Raw genomic sequence first — 22,172 nt, 5'->3', positions numbered from 1 at the left:
GTAGTTGCCAGAGGTCAAGACCAACTTTTGTCGGCCCTGACAAATGCATTCCCGTCACAACACCAGTACCAATTCAACTCGTCTCTCACAGATTCTAACGTTAATACAGGCATGTTTGAGATTGTCTAAACTTGCAGCACCACTTGATTGTGGTTCTGAACGTTTCATTGCTTAATACACATTTCACCTCCGAACACTCCTTTCAAAATGGCTACAGAATACTTTTCGGATCAGGAGTATACTAGCAATCAACCGCTTCCCACTCCTGCTGGCACTCCATACAGTTCTCTATCACGGCGGAATTCAAGATATGACGGGCCAGGCAGTGATGTCGCTAGTTCACCCCCTCCCCTTCCACCAGATCCTGGCTTCACCAGCTCGGACGATTTCGCCAATGATGAGAACATTTCTATTCTCGACCCGCGGCGATTCACCCCTACCTTGCATGCCAACTTAGTCTCTGAAATCCTGAACCTTCGTCGGGAGCTTGACTCGAAACATCGATTCATTGACGACCTGGAGTCGAACTTACATGCTACGCGGACCGATAACGATGCCCTCACAAAACAGCTATCGGCGGTTGCCAAAGAGAACAAACAAGTGAAACGCCAACTGCAGCACTTTGAGAATGAAACACTTGCGGCACTGGAAGAGATTGCGGAAGAGAGGGATAAGAGCAAGGCAGCCAATGCTGATCTGCGGGAAAAGCTTGCTGCAGCAGAAAAGAGGACACGCATCCAAGATGATGATTCCACCAAAGTGCACGACATGTGGGCTCGTGAAAAGGATCAGTGGGCTGGAGAGAAGCGGGTGTTGGAGCGACGCGTCCATGTATCTGAGACACGCCTGAAGATGCTCCTAGAGGAGATTGCCGCGCATGAAGCTGCCAACGACGAGGCTGGCCTCATTAGCGACGCAGACGACCAGGCCATTGACAATGTTCCTGAAAGCGATGCAGGTAGTATCCGTTCTTCCCCCCAACGATCACCCCAACGGTCACCCCAACGAAGATCCTCCACTCGTCTCACCCGTCACTCAAGGAACCAAAGCAACAGCAGCTACAAGAGTATTGGACGCAACTACCGCATGTCTTTGTTGAGCTTCGACGGACACAACCGTGGTAACGGTATCAGCCTTGCCGACGAGCTGATTTTCGACGAAGTTGACGAGGAAGAGGAGGAACTGTTGGATCTGGAGCTTGATTCTGACGACTTCCCCGAGCACGAAATGCGTGCACGCAGACAACTCGAATCTCGACAATCGACAATGCTGCCAGACGAAAAGGCCAAACGCATCCTGGGACTGAGCAGTGAGCCACAGCAGATTAGCCCTATAATGGAAGAGAGCGAACCTCGCAAGCAGTCTCACGAGACTGGCAAGTCATCGGTTACTCTGACGCAGCGGGAAATCAACCTCATCTGGCCACCAACACGACCAATCTACGTCGACACTGGTGTGCAACCTTCGCCTCCAGCTTCGCCTACAAAGCCAACTTTTGTCGAGACTGGATGCCAAACGATCGAGCCTCCGGCGCAGGTCAAGTCCAACGATGTGCCATCTACTGCTGCGGAGATTGAAGCAAACCAGAGCCGAAAGCGTGTCTCAGTTCCCTTGAACTCCAGTCCACTATCCCAGGCCAATGCTGTAACCAGCATGATGACTTCAAGCTCTGTGCAGACAGTCGACCAGCCCCTAAGTCCACCACCGACACCCAAGATCCCTGTTCCATCAGAAACCACCGAGCTCCCTCAAACCGAGTTGGTGTCAATAGCCACGCAGACAGACGCCCCGCCTGAGCCAAAGCCTGAGCTACCCAAACGAGCTTCACCGCCAGCCCCGATTACTATTCCGTCAATTGCCATTCATGCACCCTCGTCTGCCCCTTCGTCCCCTCGAGCACCCATCCTTCCACCATGTACCAAGACGGTGTCTACACAGACGAGCGGGGATTTGATCATCTCGATGCGTTCAGCTTCCATGCAGACCGAGCCTATTCGAATTGACCAAAGACCTGTCAAGCTTCCTGCACATCTCCTCCCTTCTGCCATTTCTTCGAACCCTGGAACGCCTGAAATCAAGGCGAAGAACGACTTGGACTACTCTCCTGTGAGCGACACCGAAAAGTCTACATTGAACACATCGGCTCGTCAGGATCTAATGAGTCGTCTTGTTGAGAAGGCTGGTGACAAGAAGATTGAGAACCGCTACCCTGGAAACAATGACAACGGTCCTCTGTCACGCAAACTCCATGCCGACATACTCAGCCGACCGTTCCGAACAAGCAGTCTCTTCGCAGGCTTTGATGGCCCATCTTCTGATGAGGAAGAAGACGATGGCGAACTGAGCGATGGTGACTACAGGGGCTCGCAATTTTCGACTCCCATGCTTTCCTCGCGCAACGCAAAGAGCGGACGGCCTGTGAACCCTCCAACGCCTGTACCAGAAGACAAGGAGCCCATGCCCAGGCCCTCGGTAGACTCTGTCAACTCGATGGCGTCTAAGCGTAGCTCGATGGAAAAGCCAGCCAGAGTTGGCAAATCGCAACGCAACTCAATCGGCCGCCAGCCCAGCATCCGACGATCTGCCATGATTCAGAGCAGCACTGCAGCCCATGCCCGCTCGCGTAGTCCAAGTATCGGCAGTCTGGGCTCTGGTAACTACATTCCCAAGCCGCCCTTCCCGGTACCTACTCGATCAAGCTCGCGCAACAAGCCAATAAGCAAGAGTGAGGGGTCGCAGAGCCCTACGCCTCGCAACAGCGGCTCCTACCCTGGCCGCCGTCCATATGGCGTGAAGCACCAGCGCAAGGATAGCATACGCAAGGTGCGATCCGCTGCTCCGGTCACCAGGCCTTCTCGTCCTCGCAGCAGGTCCCCCACACTTCCTGCCACCCCCAGCAATGCCGATACTCACTCGATCCCGCCGCTACCCAGCGACATCATCAGCGCGAGCGGCTACCGCCATCGTCACCAGATGTCCACTGCTACAGCAGCTACGGCTCAGTCTGGTACCAGCACCTCGATCAGCCAGACCAGTGTCGTCGATGCAATTGCGGCAGCCATGATTGGCGAGTTCATGTGGAAGTACGTCCGCAAGAGGAAGGCCTTTGGTGGCCCTGAGACGTCGCCAGCAGATACTCGTGCAGCAGAGGAAGCTTCCCTTGCCACTCATGGTGTGAGGCACAAGCGTTGGGTTTGGATTTCGCCATACGAGCGAGCAATTCTGTGGAGCAGCAAGCAGCCAACCACCGGCTCTGCATTGATGGGCAAGAGTGGTCGCAAACGTGAGTCTTTTACCCTTCATCCCATTCATCACTAACATTTTTAGTCATCATTCAATCGGTTCTCGATGTTGCCGATACCTGTCCTCCGCCTAAGAATGAGACACTCTTCAACCGCTCCATTCTCATCCTCACCCCTGCACGCGCTCTCAAATTCACCACCACATCGCGCGAACGTCATTACCTGTGGCTGACTGCACTATCCTTCCTCGCCCATTCAAGCTCGCCTATGCCGGATCTTGCAGCCCTACCTCCTATACCACCCCCAGTCGACGAGTTCGAGCAACGCCAGCAGGGTGCAACTCTCCGCCGCAGCCGTGTTCAAGACTCTGTTCGTCTCGCCAAGGGCAAGGTCAACCCAGTCATGGCCCGCTACGCAGCACAAGAGGAGCCCATACCTAGTCTACCATCCCTTGCAGGCTTCGACGTGGCAGTCGCCGACTCTGCTAGTCCGCCTACTATCCCGCGTGGTCCGAATCACGGCAGAAAGAGGAGTTCGACCGGCCCGAGCGCGCCGCCCCCGAGCATTCCGTTCCGCAGTTTCTCACATCAGCACGTGCCGTCCGTATACTCAAATGTCTCCTCGGACATGTACAGCGCTGGCATGCCACCATCCGCTCCGAGCTCTGTATACAACCCCAATAGCGGCCTAGTGAGCTCCAGGACGTCCGAGGCCAGCACATCCACCAACCGCCACTTCTTTGAAGCCATGGGCACCGTTCGTATGGAGGCATTCATCGACAACGCTCTCGGCGACCAAAAGGTGGGCTATGGCGTGCGCGCATCACACATGCACCACCGTCGTCGTCGCGGCAGCAGCCAATGGAGCGCCAGCACCCGCGACGCGGCCAACCGAAACGGCGGCGTCTTTGACTTTGAGACGTGCGATCCATTCCGCGGCTTCTGAGAGGACGCGCTGCACTTACGACTCGTTGACGTGTGACGGGCATGTTTGAATGTCGGACGTTCTCCCAGCATTTGCTTGATTTTTTGTCTCGACTTGTCTTCACAAAGTCGCTTGTTTACACAGTTTTTCCCTTTCTTTACTCTCACTCAACAACACAAACCCTAGGGACCTCACAGCAAGGCTAGAAAGCGGTTTACTAAGCGCCCACGCGCATATCCCATACTACATACCGCCCATTATTGTAATGTTTTCTTCTCCCTCGCCCTTGGCTAGCTAGCTTTTTTGCCAGTTCTGCCATGGACAGCCTCTTGATACCCGAATCTTTTACGCCACCTCTACCTTACACGGTAATGTGAACAAGCGATCATCAAATCATCAATCTCTCCCACAATCTTGTTTCCTTTTGTGTGTGTCACTGTTCTATATCCACTTTGTCGTTTTTCTCTCTTCTCTCAACCTTGAAAACGGCGTTGTTTAACTTCGGGCGGCCTTATTTGTTCATTTTAGTTTGCTTTCCGGTATATGGATGGAGGAAATGGAGAAAGGAGGGATGATAGAAGGGCAAAATCTCATCGGATTGGCTATGAGTACAGGGGGGAAAGGGGGTCGGTCTTTGCATGTACGTGTGTGTGCGGGTAGTTTAGATTTTTGATAAAGTAGTTTGCAGAAGAATATACTACTGTATATACTCTTGACCATTAAGACAAGTCCTGTTGCTGTTATTGACTGTAGTCTGAAACCAATGTGCTGGTAAGGTTTTGGTCTACTCTTCTAGTCTCGGGTGACATCGGCAAAAACAATTATAAGTCTTTTTCTACTATGCTGGGTAACTTGTCTCCCGAAGCCGCCGCCGGCCGCTTATGTAGCATGTGCATACGTATGTAACTAGCTAGTAGTTACATCACTACCCTCGCTAGCTCCGGGATTCCTCTTGCACCCTTTTTTTCCATTCCGTTTCGGTTCCAACAAACTCTATACCAACCCCCCATATCCCTCCCCCCCCTTCCTTTTCTAAAACTCTATTCATATAATCAATATCTCAAAATCTTCCCATCAATCGCGCCAATCACAGCGCTTGAATCACGAAAATCGGTTTTGTAGTGTACGTTGTTCTTCCCCCTAGAACCCACACTATCCTCTTGCCCCCGCTAATTCGCCTTAATAGGTAGCGGTTATCACTCCGGATTCTGATACACTAGATATTAGAAGTGTTCCGGCAACCCCGGTTCGATTCCGGGCAAGACCTTTGACATGACTTTTTTTTGTGTGTGGCTAGGGGATGGGACGGGGTTACGTAGGTGTTGCAAGGTAGGGGTGGGGGAGGAGATATGGGGGGGAAGTCACTTTTTTGTAAGATTACGAAACGCAGATAGTAAAACTGTAAAACAGCAAGTTACAGATTTAGAATTAACATCGCATTGTCTACTATATGTTCTCTTTTCTCAGTATCGAAGTCATGCTGTTGATGTTCCTCATGTTCCTGTGTGCCGAAGTGTCGCCTCTGCCCCTCACCTCCCCCACCTGCTGCGAAAAAAAAATCGCAACCCACCAGCAACTCAACCACGCACCACAGAAATCAAAAAAAAAGATGTGCTGCTCACTCGAGCAGCGGCTTTGACTCAGCCGAGGTTTGAACTCGGGACCTTCAGTGGCTCTAACTGTATGTTAGACTGACGTGATAACCAACTACACCACCGAGCCGTTCTTGTGATTGATGGAAGAATTTGGAGGTTGAAAATATATATCGACGGATATATGGTAGGTTTTTTGAGATGAGAAAGCTAGGGAAAGAGCAGTTGGTTAAGGTGACGTTGATAGCGCCTGCCTTTACTGTGTGGGTGTGTCCCGCGATGTTTGGGTCCGGTGGGGCACAATACACCACTTTCTGAATTTTCTCCGCTGTTGAACTGCATGCACGTTGTACATAAATACATTGTTTGACAGCGATAGTGTGGGTAAACCCTGCCATTTCGTTTGATGTGTCTGGCGCATACCACAGCTTTTTTATACTAGGATATTAGGTATCTTACGCCGCCCAGATGTATACATGCGTAGCTAGCACAAAAAAGACAGGAAGTTGTCTTTTCTTTTGTTTCAGAGAATGAAACGACGAGAATGGGCTCGTCTCATCAGAGACTTGAACTTCAGGAATTGTATTTTGACGATGGTGCATTATAAACAGACGTGCTGGCCAACTATATCAAGGAGCCGTGCACGATGATGTGTACCGTCATACCAGGGTGTCATAAGATACTTGACATGTTCGTGTAAAGAGACCACTGTAGTCGCCAGACGCGCCTATTAGAGGCTTACCCACACTGTCACATATCTTATGACACTCAGGTGATCAGGGAAGTTTTATATCAGACAGTCCAATCTAGATAGCGTAGAAATACCAAGTGGGGTAGTTCCGGGAAGAGATAGTTAGGGTGTAGCTGCGGCTCGTTGTGTGGCGGATCCGAAGGCGGTTTGGGCCGACCTACTTGGAGGAAAGGCTTAGTGCTGGTAGGGATATGCGTGTCGTGATTCGGCTACGAGGATGTATGGCCGAGAAGTATAGTATGTCTATACTAATCTGGTTGTCGTGTCGATTTGTGGTGTAATGATAATACCTAAATACTTGAAAAATGCATTGGAACGAGATGCGAAATGAACCTCAAAAGGGCATTGCGATATATTTCCAAGGTTGCCCTCAAGAGTAAATCGCGCAAAAGGAAGCGGAATTAGGAGGAGAGAGGCCATTTAGAAGAGCGGGCAGAGAACTAATAGCTTACAATTGAACGTTGGGGCATAGTTTAAGGAGGAAACGCGTGAAACTGGGCCCCGAACAGGTTCAGACAAGCAATAGCGGAAGAGGCACTGTAGCATTGTGATAGAGTAAATGCTCAATTTGAGATTATTTCGGGCTGGAATAGACGCGGTAGTAGTCGTCGTCGTTGTTGCTGTGTTGGCGCTTGCTAACTAGTTACCTGCCCTAGTTACCTCGGTAGTCATATTACTTGATTGCTCAGGTGCTCTCTTTCTTCTTGACTCAGCAATCGTAATCACAGCCTTATGTTGACATTTGCAAATAGTAGTTTGTCATCCTTTTCTCAAGTATATACCTGGGTAGAGAGTGCTAAAATCCCGCAGCTGGTCATGTGGGTCAGATGTAATCCTCCGCCTCAGCTGGGTGTTGATCAATAGTGATCTCGAAAGTGGAGGCGCTAATGATACAGCTGGTTTCGTCCGCAGATCTTCCGCTCAAGTACAGGCTGACCGACGATCCCATCAGAAATAGAGAACAGGCAGCGACATCCATGGCCTATTTATCCTTTCCGACATGAATGGCGGCGACTAGGATTACGTGTCGGTCGGTCGTTGGATAGCTGTCGTCCTGAATCAAATGCGCAATCAATATTGGGTATCTTTCATGCATTAATAAGCACCATAGACGCTCTTAAGCTGAGGCTATAAATACTTGGTATCGGTCTGCCGACAGCCATCTCGGGCCAATGAATTGGGTGTCCCGGTTCGGAGGCTGCCTGGGTAGTTGCGATACGAGCCGCATACCCGCGTCTACAACTTTGAAAGCGGAAATTGGTACGCTTATCACAGCAAACGATACACTTTCTGTGGTGTAGCTTGTCTTGATTCGATCGGAGATGTGGGGGGCATTGGCTGAGGGTGCAGCGACAAGTGCAGGCGCATGCGACACCACTCTACCTGGTATCATTCGGAGATCCATTAGCGAAAAAAGTAGGAGCTGGAACGCCACTTTGCCCATGTCAGTGAACGCTCAACGGAAAGTCCGAAGTCAGAGAATGACATGCGTTTAGAGTCAGTCTGGATGTTCGATTTCCAAGTCATATAAGCCAACTCCGGGACGAAATGCAATCGATCAAAAGACCATTATCGATGTTTCAATTTTGTCGCTCATGAACACGCCTTACCGTAACTCAAACTTGATGCTCTTCAGCCTTGTTGCCTTTCCGCCTTTTATTCTTCTTCTTGAAGGCAAGCGAAAGCTTAAATGGGGCGTGGAAATTATGGCGACAAGCCACCACGTTCTCAGTCGGAGAGAACCCCTAGCCTGAATGGGGGGTCCAACAACCAAGGTTTTGGACAGAACACTTAGGATGCAAGCAATGAAAACATTCAGGAAATGGTGTACTCTGATAAACGGGAGACCCGTAACTCCCTTCTTGGTAAGTCCGCTTGTCTACTGACACTCTAGTGGACCTCTCTAACATAGTGATGCTAGACAATATGAATCCAAACGACTATACCTCGATACCCCAACAAGTCAAGGAAAACTCTCACGAGACACCCCCATATGTATCATTTGGGGATAACGGTACAACCGCAAGTCTCAACGCATTCGGAGAGCTCATACACATCTCCCAGGCTCATGAATCTAGCCGTTCAGGCTTCTTCTGCGTGGATCTTGCTAAAACACCGGAGCCTTGGTTTGTTCAGGAACGGACAGAAGCACTCATGAACGCCAATAAGAGCTTTGGAGAAGGTATGTATACCTATACGACGAGTTCTGCGAATATTCCCGAAGAGTCAACGGCAACGAGGCTAGAATTCATTCACGATCGATGGCCACTTCTGACTACCGAATACGGTCACGCCACACTTAAAGTCTTACATGTCGCATTCAAAAACACTGTCTTCCAGCAGTTTCAATGGTCAACGGAAGAGTCTTCTGTCGAATTTCCGATGGATTCAACATCGAAGTGCCACCCTGAGCTGTACGAAGACCAAAAGTCCAGAGACAAGTATTGGCACCGCACATTCGAAGTTCCTTACGCTCTTTGGCAGTTCAGAGACTCTGCAACGTCTCAATCCGTTACGAACAAGCAATCTAACCAGAATCGGACAGATTTGCATTCGCATCCAAATCCACAGGGATTGGATTTATCTAGCATTCATATGGAAATGAAGAGGTGGACACCTTTCAACAACTTTATCGTACAACTGAGCATAGTTGAACTGTTGGATGAATGGCTGTACAAGTTTTCAAGTATGTTCACTGACAAATCGGCCCCCGAAGACCTTGAGATAATCAAGGATGCAATTTCCGGGCCACAGGTCGTTGTCATCGACATTCCAAAGGTCGACGGAAAAATTACAACCGAAGATCCTACGAGTGATATAAGGCTGCTAGAAATAGGAGATATGTACAAAAAACCGAGAGAAAAGCGTACCGTACAAAAGAGCAAGAAACGGCTCATCTGGATTGTGAACCCCAACCTAGATACGAGAAAGATCTACTGCACCACATCCGCCAAGGGGGAGACGGATTACTTGGACTTCTTCTTCCAGAGGCACGTCGATAAGTGCAAATACGTCTCCGATGAAGTGACAGCAACTGCAAACTTATGGACGACTGAGTTTCATCTGTCATCCTACCGACTGTCCAATCGCGCAAATGATAGGGAGGAGACCAGTGTAATGTTTTTGGGAGACAACAACTTGCTCATGGAAAGAGAAGGTGCAGGTTTCCGGTTTGTCGGGGACTTCTTCGATCGTTATTGGACTTGTCACGTTCTTGAGATCAGCTTACAACACCACTCAAATGACTCAACACGACTCTATTACTCATTCAAAGAACACAGAAATGACACCGAGCTGGAAGTCGAAGACGCATGTAAGAGTCTCAAAGATATCCTCGAGCTCAAGAACTTGAATCTAGATTTCTATCAACACAAGAAGCCGTGGAGGCAGCGGAAGGTGCTAGAACTTCTTCTAGCCGACCAAATGCTTAAGAAGATTGAGCAGCGCTACAGGGGAATCATACAGGAAATGTGCCATCATCTGGAGCAGTTGAATCCTCGTCCAAATAAAAAGGAAAAAATCTCTGAAGCGAACATGGTCTCGATCTCGATCGAATTGTTTTCGAAGCAGATGAGCAACGGCACTTACTCGACTTTCTGTAAGACATAGCCGGCCTTTCAATATTCTCTACAAATCATGGAAGAAGACCTCAAAGATATATTGGAAAAGATTGATATATGGGAGAATCGCAAAGCCGACCGAAACCTTGAAGAGCCGCGGTGGACGAGAAACGACGAGCGAAGATACCGAGCTGCAATAACTAAGCTCACAAAAAGAAATGCACTAGCAACTCGAGATTTAATATATCACCTAACCACTGTTCGGTCTCTGAGGGTCTCCTTCTCTAACAGGCTGCAGTCGACACGAGACGAGTTGAACTTTCTGAACGCAGAGAACATCCGTTACTTCACTTACCTAAACGCCGTGTTTCTCCCACTGGGATTTGCTACAGGGGTATGGAGTATGGCTGAGTCTCCCCCCCATGGCAAAAACATAAAGGGAATGGCAGCCACTGCTGTCGTAACATTACTCCTCACAGTAACTGTGATAGTCAATATGCAGATTTTGAAGGAGCAGTTGAGCAAATGTATCTTTCACAGAATCTGGGACAATATGGGCTCGTCAACACTAAATATTGGAGAAACTTCTCATAGCCAGAGTGTACCTGGACCATCTTCAGCAGCTGGCCAAAGAGGAAATGCACCTTGCACAAACTAAGCCCAGTCAACTGTTTCACCGAAGGGCGTGGATCGAGCAGACAGTTCCCGGGGAATCGGCGGGGTTCTGTTCGAATGTTTGCCAAGGAAGAGGAGAGATACAAGGGTAGCTGATGGTTCTCAGCCTGAGGGAGGTAATGCTGTCTAACTGGAATACCACGCCAAGGACATTCAAGACCACGGAGCTAAAACATACCGCCCTTGAATGCCCAGGTGGGTCTTGGTTCCAACACGCTTTATGCATTGCGAGGAACTGATGGCGAGGAACTATCGCAGACACGGGTATCTACACGTGCGCACGTCTTTGTAATACCAAATATAAACATGTTTGGCAAACAGAGAGTTCATTGTCTGAGGGTTGGTCTCATTACGCAACTGAAATCAGCAAGGGCGTTCAGGACCAATGGTACTATGAGTGTTTTGACTGGATTCTGGCATTAAGGTAGGACTGGATACGTGAATTTAGCCGAGCGCAGCAGGCTGGCGCTTGCATGTAACTATCTATTGACAATTGCGTGCACAAGTTCAGCTTGATGAAGCCAATGTTTCCTTGGTGTTGAGTGGGGGACGTAAGGTTAGATTTAGATGTAGCTTGTACGTCCCTCTGTGACTCTTCGGCTTTTTATTAGTGAAAAATGTGATGATTCAGTGCAACCTACAATACACTGTCGATTCTTCCATTGTGGTAAATCGAGTCAGACGGTGATGTGAAATTTGATTTTCATTGTAATTCCAAGTACCCGTTCCATTCCAAGGGCAGCCTTACTTGACGAAGGCTGTAGCTTGTCCCCCCTTCTTGTTTGCAGCCACGCCCTGAAGTTCCCTACAAAAATTAACCGCGGCTATTATTACAAGATTAGTTAAGATGGTACAAACATGCTGACAAGGGATCATACTGCTAAGGCACTACCGCAAAAGGGTCTTAGGTCTTCCTGGAATATTAGATCTGCAGTGTATATCTACGCATGTTCTGAATTAACACAAATATAAAGCTGTAGTACAGCTAATACTCTAAATGTTGGCTTGCATTAGTTAGGTAGCTTCCTGCCTGGAAGGATGTGAATGATGACATCAATTAGGACCTCAACTGTTTCCTACACATAACAAACACGGCATAATAGATTAAACTGGGTATATTACCTTGGTACGGCTAGGTACGGAGGATTTTTCATTTCTTATCTACTGTACATGCTGACTACTAAGCAATTGCCAAGAGTACCGACTTTGGAGTCCTACGTCACATAGTGACAAATACCATATCATCTGTTCTAGCCTATATTGATCTCAAAATTGAGTCTGTAGGCTACGTAACAGTATATGAACTACTCTTGCTCTTCCTTGAAGGAGTCTCCTGCATCCTTATGCGCCTGGCTTGGACCTTCTGCTTGGTCGTGTCCAGATGGGACAGCAACGTCGCTCGCGTACAAGCTGGGTGGCAATACAAGCAATGACTGCATGTTCCCCATCAGTTGCTGAGTAGCCATCATATGTCTAACGAAGGCAGTGGCGACTGTTCTGTAGCGCAGGTGCGATATATCGAGCTGCCCTCTCAGCTCAGCTAGCTCTGCTGCTTGTGCCTGGCGCTGCTGCTCTAACTGCTCGACCCGTGTCCTCGAAGCTGCGAACACTCGAGCTGTCTTGGTATCTGTTTGCGGTTTTACATGCGGGGCTGATGCTGAGCGCTCCTGATCGACCACTGATTGCATTCCAAGGGTAGCATACTGGGCTGCAGATGGAGGTTTGCCTGGTGTTTCCTGAAGACTGAACCTGCCACGTTCAGATGACGAGTTAGGTTTGTTGTGAGCCCAAGGTGTCCGATCGCGATAATTACCGCTACTTGCTTGCATTGTGGGGCTACGTTCGCGGGAATCACGAGGGCGGAGTAGGCCAGTGTAGGGCGGGTTGTCGACTCTGGGATGTCCCGGATCTATGTATCCTCGAAAGTTGTTGGGCTGCGCGAATGCGGCATCGTAGACAGTATAGGAACCCGGAGCGGTAGAAGTACTGTAGCCGGCATCTGGTGGAGGTACACTATATCCATTGGTATAACCGGCACCGTAGTTGCTGTAATCAACCCCAGCATTGTAGCCTGGATATTGCATCCCACCAAAGGAGTTACCAAAAGATATTGGGTCTCTATTGAAGAGCTGATGAGGCGGCAGCGAAGCCTTCATATGATCAGAAGTCGACATGTCGGTTTGTTTCCTAGTGAGGCGGGCTGCCTTGAGGTCTTCGATCATGTATTCATCCGTACGCGAAAAGCACCATTCCTTGTTGGCTACTTCAAGGAGATGTGGACACAGCTTTCCTGGGTGCTCGTGCCTTCCATCAAATGCGCAATAGTTAGGGCACTGGCGCCAGGACATGCGATGGTCTTGAGACGCGATCTTGCCGCAATGTAGGCACAGCTTATGACGATCGTGGATCCCTGCTTTGCGCATGACCTTCAAGAAGTCTGTTGGCTGCGAAACGTGATGTGCGCTGTACGGCTCGTGTTGTTGACAATTATAAGGCGGATGGCTGTTGTTGTCGAAGCCTCCTTGGTCGGAGGTTTGTTTCTGTGGGTCACCAGACATTTCAACGTCCATTTTGAACGATGTGATATGTGTGTTGGAGGTGAGCTTGAAAATCCCTTTCAGGCGGCCCTTCGCTCACTATGCTGGCCAAGGCGCTAGTACAGTAAACGCGCAAGCACGTGATTTGTCTGCACTGCGCTACTCACCGCTCACCTTAGCCCCGCCTCACTTCAGCAGCTAAAGTAATCGTATGACGCGTACTGATAAACAGATGGAATTGTTTTTGCCTGCCTTTGGTGCGGCCTCGAGTGCACATGCGCAGTTTTAATATTAGCCTATCTATGAACACATTCACCATTCACACATGCGCGTGTCCCGAGGTCAGCTTGGTATAATAGACGTAACCATAGGATTGAGATGCTTCTCCAACATCAACAGCTACCACCGCATTGGTTATGCCTATTAAAATTAGCTAAGACTAGAAAGATGATAGAGAAGTTGTACAGTGGTACAGGGGCAGTTATTGTGGTAGAGGGGCAAAGTAGAAGCAGGAACCTGGGTTCGACCTCCAATACCAAGACTACAGGATACCGTCTACCTAAACAAAGGCACTGCTAGTGAATAAACATCTAACTACATAAGTCACAGCTTTTACACAGTCCTTCCCAGGCTTCTCTATAGTTTAATCTTAATTAAATCCACCCTTAAGCAAACGACGTAATAGTTAGCGAGACTAGCCCTAAAATCAGGAACAAAGCCCTCCCTTAAGACCTCGACATTAAAGAAGGTACACCCCTTATCACGCAGGAGCACACATCTAACCACTAGGCTAAAATCTTAGGCAATGCAGTTACTACGGCAGCCACGATAATTAAGCACTTAGAAGATGCAAACGAGTTTACGAAGACACAACGCCAGTTCTATCAAAGACGCAAACGCGAGTTTACTCGAAGACAAGACAAGAATTGTACACAAGATAGCTAAGATGTAACGGGCGCACAAGGAAAAACTCACAAGGACGCAAAAAGACACTGAATTGCTTAGTCAACAGCTACACTCTTGTTACTTCGGGATCTGGAAACTATACAAGTAAGAGAGGACATCTTAATCACCCAGACTATCACGTTGGCAAAAAAGCAATAAATGATAACTACTCCGAGTCATATCATCTCAAAGCAGAAAGCATATATCGGCAACGTACTCAGACGTGTTGCACAATGTGAGGCTGCACTCGAAGACTTCGAACTGCTTGTTCAGAGACAGTACAAGGCTGCACAAAGCAGGCATTGGTAGAGATAATGAAGAGGCTAGAACGGCCCGCTGAGAGTACGAGAAGCGCACAGAGGCCCTCAAGCAGATCAAAGATCACTATCCGCAACTGTTCAAGGTCATCGAGGGTATTAACACAGCTGACGCGTTGACTAAGTTTGCAAAGGAAAACAGAGAAGCTACGACACACAAAGAGAAGTACAAGCTGCTGTCAATAAGAAAGGGAAACACCGCTGACATCAGCTTTAAAGGCCTGCAGATACCAGCTGCCAAATCGATCACCATGTCCAAACACGATTTCGATCTCGATTTACACGACACCGCCGAGGTGACTACGGAGACCGCTATGCGCACCATAGACGTCCATCAATCAAAGCTTGAACGCAAGCTCATAAAGGGAAAGGACAGTTCCTGGCATTAGCTGCATGACAGCGACAGTGGTCATGCGGACCACCTGGATATATTCGCAACACGAGCAGGATATCACATGTGGAAGCGCTTGCGGTAGCAAAAACATGGCGGAAACATATTGCGCAGTCATATCCAGCCCTAACCAGACAAGAACATGCTGCAGCAACCGACGGGCTCGCCTCCTCTCGCGATAGAGCACTGGCACAACGCCATCGAGGCTGGCGCAGAGCAAGCGGACAAAGATGTGACAGTTGAACCTAGGGCTGGCAGACTCCCTGACGGATAAAGCATCTATCTGGCGCTACAAGCCAAGACTCCATGGCGCGAATTATTGAGTAGGACGAAATCCAGTACAGATAGATCAATAAAGTGCACGGAAAATACTGCTCTTTTGTCTGACATTTGTTAGTATCCTTCATGCACAAAAACAGACAACATGAGGGACATACCGTTTGATCGACAAGGAAAAGTCAGAGGATAACTTGATAAGCATTTCTAGGAAATCAAGCTGATCACATGTCTTCTCTATGCCTCATTGAGAAACACGGAAAGTCTGTGGAACACAAGAGAGACAGTTATACGTAAAAGAGAGAGAGAGAGGTTTATACAGTCACTTCTGCACATATTTTCCGGTCCCCAAGGCTAAGCCAGCCTCCCCGGAACCAACGTTAACAATCATTCTGGGAGAAGAAAAGCAAGGGAACAAGTCATCATTCGTATCGGATCGCCATTTAGAACGAACGGTGTCCAGACATTGGTAGTATTACATGCATCTTTCAAAAGAAACACATGACGCGTAGCAGAAAACAAGGAGGTTTTCAACAAAGGTGGAGTTTTCATCTCCTATCTATGGAAATGAAGACAAAGATATGTCGTGTTTAATTCTATTAATTGTAGAGGCCGAGAAAACATTCTCCTAATGTTGTACATTTTCAAGAAAGTAGAAAACAAACATTCCATCTTTGTGCTGTGACTTTTAGAGATTTCCATGAAGACAAGTTTGATTTAGAAGTAGAAAGAGAGTAAGACAACGGTAGGTATTTTATATCCACAGCAGCAGATCAGCTGCATGGAAGCTTAGACTCTGTTTTTTAATTTGATAGCCAGACACACATACACGGAATAGCGATGGCCAGGTAGATCGGGCAATCATTGTGGTCTTGATTTTTCTGTGTTTTTCAAGGAAACAAAGGAAGCAGACATACCAATGATGAACTAGAGTTGAGTAAAAGAGGAAGAATATGTGATTAATAGGAGGCAAGATCCTCAGGCAATTTAAAGTTTTTATACGCCCTCTGCACACATGCCATATTCGGAAGATTCTCTTCTTCTCCATATTTCGATCGTGTGTATATTTTACTCTCTATTTTAGAAGTCGGGAGGTTAGAGATTGGTCATAAAGTTTTGCTTGTTCTTTTTGAACAACTCCTCTCACTCCAGGCACATATTGGCACAGACTCAAGTAAGTTATTTTGTACACGACCGGAAAAAGCACCCACACCATTGCTAAATTAAATATCCGTTTCGAACGACTTCTCCACCCCATAAAACGTCATTCACATCAGATGGGCCAGTTTTTATACCCCAGAGAATTTATATGGCGGCTCCAACAGTTCCATACCTCGCGTCCGACAGGTTATGCGCAGGTTTAAATTTAGAAAAACAGGAAGGGAAAACTCATGCTGGACGTATGGCGGGGTTTTAAGAGAAGAGTTATACAGTGGCCCGACCACCCTCCACACCATATATGTCGACGTCGGTACATTGTTCAAGACTTGGAAAAAGAGGAAGAGAGAGGCCATAAAGCAAGGTGAGATGGTTTTTAGAAAGCCAGGAACGGCAGGACATTGTGGGTATGAATCATCATTTTAATTAACCAGAAGAATTTGAGAGAAGAATGAAGAATGAAGAATGACGAGAGAGAGAAGAGAAACAGAAGGGGTTTTATACACAGCACAGCACTTCGCATCGACCCAGTCCCGCGACTAGCGATTTTAAGAAAGTAGAAATCCTCACTCTCCCACAGAAGCCATGGTTAATGATGTTTGCCGATTCAGGACCTTTCCACCACACATTCCATCTTGTCGAGTCTTTTTTAGAAAGCCTACACACTTTCATGATCCTGTTTTCTGTCAATTTTACCACAGCAACCGCCCCCTCTCATTCTTTTTGATATTCCTCATTTTTAAGAAAGCAACCCCAGGGGCCGGAAAGACAGAACATCGAGCGATATTTGAACTATTTCAGTCCTCACATGCCATGGTATGGCGAAGGATTTCTATCATGCAGCAAATAGATGGGAATCGACAGGAAAAGGCTCGTCATAAGGAGGATCTCAGTGTTTTTCAATTTCTTTTTTACCCGGACCACCGGCTGGGTGCAGACATCGGACCACAGTTCGGAATCTTTAAAAAGTGGGAAGGAACAGGAACATCACTCAGTATGTAGCTGTTTTTAATAAAGGTTGCGGAGAGATGGTAAGAGACATGAACACAAATGTATGGCCTTTATAGTAAGAGCGGAGAAGAGAGATGATGAAAGTTGCATTTTCGAGGCGAGAGAAAGGGCAGGTCACACCACGTCGACATATAGTTGCAATTTAGAGAAAGGCAGAGGAGAGCGGAAACATGAATCAATTCGCCAGAAGCTTTTTTTTCTCTAACAAGTAGAAGAAGGTTGTGGAAAGAAGGACATGTTCCGTACACCTGTAGTCTAAGATTTTGCAAAAAGAGCAAGTGTGTAAGAAAGAGCGGAAGAGAGGGAGCACACCATGTTCGTAGAGTTGTCTCTTTAAGAAGGGCGGAGAAGAACAGAAACATGTGGTGTTCTGTGTGTAATTTTTGTTAGATGTGGGAGGACCAAGCAGACATGAGGGAGAAGGTTGTTGTATTGAGAGAGCTACATGAAGCGATTATATACACAACTAAGATGAGTAAGCAGGTGACGAGGAGTCACGTGAGATACAGTTCACAGTGTACCAGGTGAACCGAGGTGCCAGGCTGACAATTTTTAGTTTTAGAGAACGTAGAAAGATAGTAGGAGAGAAGAACCAGAGTCCGCAACAATCAAGCGATAGGCAGATTGATTACCGGATTAGGCCTCGAAAGATCACCATCTGGTCCGTGACAGACCTAATCAGGTAATCAATCTGCCTATCGCTTGATTGTTGCGGACTCTGAGAAGAACGAGAAATGCCAGAAGCTTTTATATCGAATTTCCCTGAGAAAGAGAAAGAGAGGGAACGAGCACAGTATACAGTTTTCAGGTGTAGGTTTTAAGAGAAAGGCAGGCGAAAGCACATCATGTATTCCCTATGCATGTTTTTTTAGATTCACACAGGCGGGAGCACACATACTGACCTACTCCCAAGGGAAAAGAAGGCAAGAGCACACCATGTTGGTCTCCGCGTAATTTTTAGACAGAAAGACAGCCAGGAGCACACATACCCCGTTGTATTGCTATTTTTTGCGAAAGTTCGCAAGCCAGCACATCACCACTCGGAGTTGTTGATTTTTTAGAGAAAGACAGAGAAGGCAGGAACAAACCATACCGATGCGGTCCGTTGGTTTTTATAACATAGCAGGATCAAGGAGCATATTACGGCTCGTATATCTCAGAGAAAGAAGGAAGGAAACCACCCAACCATTACTTGTACATTTTGAAAAAGACGGAGAAAGGAGGGAAACCACCATGTACTCGTAGACGTTGTATCTTATCAATTTCGAAGAAACAAGGACAAAGCCAACGCACACATTTTTCGTCGGTAACTTCATTTAAGAAAGACAGGAGCGAGCATATGAATCTTGGGCTAACGCTATTTTCAGAAAAAGGCCGACAAACAGGCGATCTCACAACATTCTTTTGGTAGCAGCCAATTTTTGAAAAAGCCAGATAGACGCTCATTTTTTCAAATGTGGTTATCTTCGAGAAAAACAGACTGGCGCAGCCATGATTTGAGGCTAGTATAGTTTCAAGAAGAACAACAGGCCGAAGCACATATAGTATTGGTCTCTTGCATTTTAGAGAAAAAGACAGGCACGGCCACATGGAGTGAACGAGATGCTTATTTTTGAAAAGACGGACAGACGCACCCATCATCTGCATCACCACTTATTTATTAAGAAAAAGAGAGGGAAGAACACATGCATGCCCTTGCTTGCGATTTTTAGATATTTCCAGGAAAGAAAGGTAGTGTGGTAGAGAAGAAGAGGAAGAGGGGAAGACAGGTAGAGGGGGTTTATATATGCTAGGTCCGTCCCAACTCAGGCCACAGCATGTTGCGTATCGAAAACCAATGTCAGCATATGCGCATGTTCTATTTAGTTTTAACACTCGATGACATGAGCGCGAAAATCGGTGAAAAGGACAGTTGATGTAAAAATGATACGCTTCCTTTTCATGTATCTAACTATCTACATACACACACACTACACTGCGCTACCTAAGAATGCCATGCTCATGTCGCTGCTTCATGTATCGCTCTATCTACATACAAAGTGTTGTTGTTGCTCATTACCATGTGCGTCTTATCTCGTCTCGTCTCATCGCGTCCGTTTTTTGCATGACGTTATCGACCGTTATATCCAACCTCTCGAGAGTCATGTGCTGTACAATCCGAAGAAGGAAAAACCCCTCAAACACCGCAGACTATGTAAAATAACATGCAAGAAAAACAAGGACAACAGGAATCTGACAACCGGGTATTATCCATAAAACACCCCACCCCACTCACGGGTCTGATAAAAGACTCAAGCCCGTTCACAGGAAAAGAAAAACGGGTATAAGACGAGAAGAAATTCAGGACTACAAGAAACGCCTTTGTCCCGAAACATTCTTCTCGTATTCTTTATCGTCCCGAGGACTGAGCTCGGTCATATCCGTCTCCACTCGCCGGACGCCTGGCTGCGAAGTTTGGATCCTCTCGGGCTCGTATCCTGGGCTCTCTGTTCGCACCATATCCCAGTCGTCTGAGTACACTGGCGGACCGGCCAACTCTGGTACAGCTTCGTTACTACCGTGGCTGACGATGGGAAGCAAGTTTGCGGAATCGCCCTTAACGAGTCCCAAACGCTCTTCCTCGGTCGCGGTGGCAACTGCTGCGCGTTCTCTGCTGCTCTTCCGACTGTGCCTACTAGTTGGTCGCTTGCTGCTTGACGATTCGCCCATCGAGTCGGGACGACTGCGAGTGAAGACGTTTTGGAAAGAGAATTGGCGTTTCGCTGTTTGCGCGGATGCTCTGGGAGGGGCGAGGGAGGACGAACCGGAGCCGTTACGTTCGTGGTGGCGGGGCGGATCGGGGAGCGAGGCGAACTGGATGTGGTTGTCGAGCGGCTTGTAGGACGTATCATGCGATTTGTAGGAAGTGTCTCGTGACATGTCGTGCTTGTAGGAGTTCACGTCCGAGTCGCGGTCCGATGAGCCATCGGCTTGCGGGATGGGCGGAAGATTTTGCATTCCAACAACAGAGTGCACGGGAGTACGCGCACTATCGCGACTACTGGTAGACTTGCCACGGGACCGTAATCGCTGGAAGAAACCAGGGTGGAAACTATCGTTATCGTCATCCGAATCGTCAGTTGGGAACTGCGACATGCCAAGAGGCGGATGTATCGTCCTTGTCTGTACAATTGTGGTGTTGCGCGTAGGTGGCCGACTAGGGTCAAGGATAGTTTTGCGTCTCCGGAGCCCGTCAAATTCCACTTGCTCGCCTTCGCCAATCGGTTCCATATGCTCTTCCTGTATCTTCTTGGCCTCGGCAAGCTCCTTGTGTGACCTGGCTTTCGAAAGTGATCGGATGATGGCCGAACCGCCGCGGAGGGCATCAGCTCGGGGCTCATATTCTGGCTCCTCCATTTCGGCGACAGTTCGCACTTGATCGAGATCTCCTTTGAAGACAGCAGAGTCGGGAACATCCTTTGCCGACTTGGATAACTGGAGCAGGACGACTCCGGAACAGATCTGGAAGAAGCCCATGATGACGGTGACGATCTGGAGGGGTGTGCCTTTGAAACCCTGAAACAGCACCGCGGAGGTGACAATGGTCGCGGAAGTGAAGAAGACGTAGTATGTAGGTGTTACCAACGCAGCGTTGAAGAGGTTCAAGGCTTTCTAGATATTGTTAGCATCTCACAGAGCAGAGAGTAGAAGACTTACGTTTAGATAAATAATTTCTGTTAGTAAAGTTATTACCACAAAGACTAGCAGCACGTAAAGGAACCACTGCTTGAATTGGCCACCGTACGTGCCCGAAGCCTGTGCTACTACTGCAGCACCAAGACCTTGGGTTGCGACGACACTGAGTCCTCCGATCAGACTGCAGATGGTAATGTAGACCATCATGGTCTTCTTTCCGTACTTGGGAGCCACCCAAATAGCGATTATAACACAGGCGACAACGATGACACCGGCATAGCTGAGGAAGCCTGGGGTAAGTACCCATCTCTTCATGTCTTCGATGCGGGCAACCGAGGATTGTTGTGGAGCGTTCACAGCAATGACTACAGATCCTATGATGCAGTTGAAACAGCCTACTTTTCCTACAAAACTCAGGCGTTCCTTTAAGAATATAGTGGACAGTATAGCGCAGACGACAACGGATAAAGCGCCCATGGGTGTTACAAGGATAGCGTCGGTGAAAGCGTATGCGACCAGATTACTGCGAACATGTTAGTAGAGCGCGCAACACATCACCAACATGACGTACCATATTTCTCCAACAATCATGAGCGTCATGCCGAGCCACCACCAAGCGTTTTTGAGGTAGCCATAGCCTTCGCCTGCCTCCTCGTTGTACTTTGTGTTCGCCTGTAACAGACCATGCTTCTTGATGACAAACGACGACCCGATAAACAATCCCGATGCGATGGCCAAAACAAGACCAACGATTTTGTACGAAGCCGGGCGGGTTCCGGTGTCCCCGCCCATGCCCCCAGAGCGGGCGTCAAGCTCGTGGGCGGCATATAGAAAATGTGCGGTCGAGTCCATGGCTTGGGTGGGTCGCAACGGATGCTACCAAGTGCTAGCGCACTGCCGACTCGGCGTGTTGAATGTGTAGGTTGTAAAGGGCGATGTTATTGTGGAGGCATGAATCGCATTGGTCGTGACTTCCGGATGTGGGCGAAAGTCTGCACGAGGCTGCACTTGAAGGACGTTATCGCTCGTGGTGGCGGAGGAAGGACGCTTTGGGAAGTCTGTTTGGACAGGGTCCAGGTCGCCGCGGAAATGAGGTTGAGGAAGGCGCGGCGGGACGT

At 48.2% G+C, this 22,172-nt stretch overlaps 7 protein-coding genes across 7 annotated transcripts; 4 read left to right on the top strand and 3 right to left on the bottom strand.

Annotated features, from left to right (window-relative positions):
- Positions 1-207: 207 nt before the first annotated feature.
- On the top strand, positions 208-4,187 carry PtrM4_027220 (Mcp5-PH multi-domain protein; the record flags this gene model as incomplete). The annotated part of the gene is made up of 2 exons (XM_001932434.2): positions 208-3,283; positions 3,328-4,187. 2 exons carry the CDS (start codon positions 208-210, stop codon positions 4,185-4,187), a joined length of 3,936 nt encoding a protein of 1,311 aa, XP_001932469.1.
- A 3,145-nt stretch (positions 4,188-7,332) lies between these two features.
- On the bottom strand, positions 7,333-7,488 carry PtrM4_027210 (uncharacterized protein; the record flags this gene model as incomplete). Its single annotated transcript, XM_066103753.1, has 1 exon — positions 7,333-7,488. One exon carries the CDS (start codon positions 7,486-7,488, stop codon positions 7,333-7,335), a length of 156 nt encoding a protein of 51 aa, XP_065965955.1.
- Positions 7,489-8,331: 843 nt separating this feature from the next.
- PtrM4_027200 (uncharacterized protein) lies at positions 8,332-10,118 on the top strand (the record flags this gene model as incomplete). The annotated part of the gene is made up of 2 exons (XM_001932433.2): positions 8,332-8,374; positions 8,404-10,118. 2 exons carry the CDS (start codon positions 8,332-8,334, stop codon positions 10,116-10,118), a joined length of 1,758 nt encoding a protein of 585 aa, XP_001932468.2.
- A 27-nt stretch (positions 10,119-10,145) lies between these two features.
- PtrM4_027190 (uncharacterized protein) lies at positions 10,146-10,727 on the top strand (the record flags this gene model as incomplete). The annotated part of the gene is made up of 1 exon (XM_066103752.1): positions 10,146-10,727. One exon carries the CDS (start codon positions 10,146-10,148, stop codon positions 10,725-10,727), a length of 582 nt encoding a protein of 193 aa, XP_065965954.1.
- Positions 10,728-12,048: 1,321 nt separating this feature from the next.
- PtrM4_027180 (uncharacterized protein) lies at positions 12,049-13,314 on the bottom strand (the record flags this gene model as incomplete). Its single annotated transcript, XM_001932432.1, has 1 exon — positions 12,049-13,314. The coding sequence occupies one exon, from the start codon at positions 13,312-13,314 to the stop codon at positions 12,049-12,051; it is 1,266 nt and encodes a 421-aa protein (XP_001932467.1).
- A 1,226-nt stretch (positions 13,315-14,540) lies between these two features.
- PtrM4_027170 (uncharacterized protein) lies at positions 14,541-14,932 on the top strand (the record flags this gene model as incomplete). The annotated part of the gene is made up of 2 exons (XM_066103751.1): positions 14,541-14,568; positions 14,652-14,932. 2 exons carry the CDS (start codon positions 14,541-14,543, stop codon positions 14,930-14,932), a joined length of 309 nt encoding a protein of 102 aa, XP_065965953.1.
- A 4,793-nt stretch (positions 14,933-19,725) lies between these two features.
- On the bottom strand, positions 19,726-21,906 carry PtrM4_027160 (RhaT, Permease drug-metabolite transporter (DMT) superfamily; the record flags this gene model as incomplete). The annotated part of the gene is made up of 3 exons (XM_066103750.1): positions 19,726-21,030; positions 21,076-21,577; positions 21,626-21,906. The coding sequence occupies 3 exons, from the start codon at positions 21,904-21,906 to the stop codon at positions 19,726-19,728; spliced, it is 2,088 nt and encodes a 695-aa protein (XP_065965952.1).
- Between the last annotated feature and the right edge of the window lie 266 nt (positions 21,907-22,172).

This window comes from Pyrenophora tritici-repentis, chromosome 1, assembly GCF_003171515.1.
Source record: "Pyrenophora tritici-repentis strain M4 chromosome 1, whole genome shotgun sequence".
NCBI lineage: Eukaryota > Fungi > Ascomycota > Dothideomycetes > Pleosporales > Pleosporaceae > Pyrenophora > Pyrenophora tritici-repentis.
The sequence above is the reverse complement of the archived record's forward strand: the minus strand, read 5'-3'. Positions and strand labels throughout refer to the sequence as shown.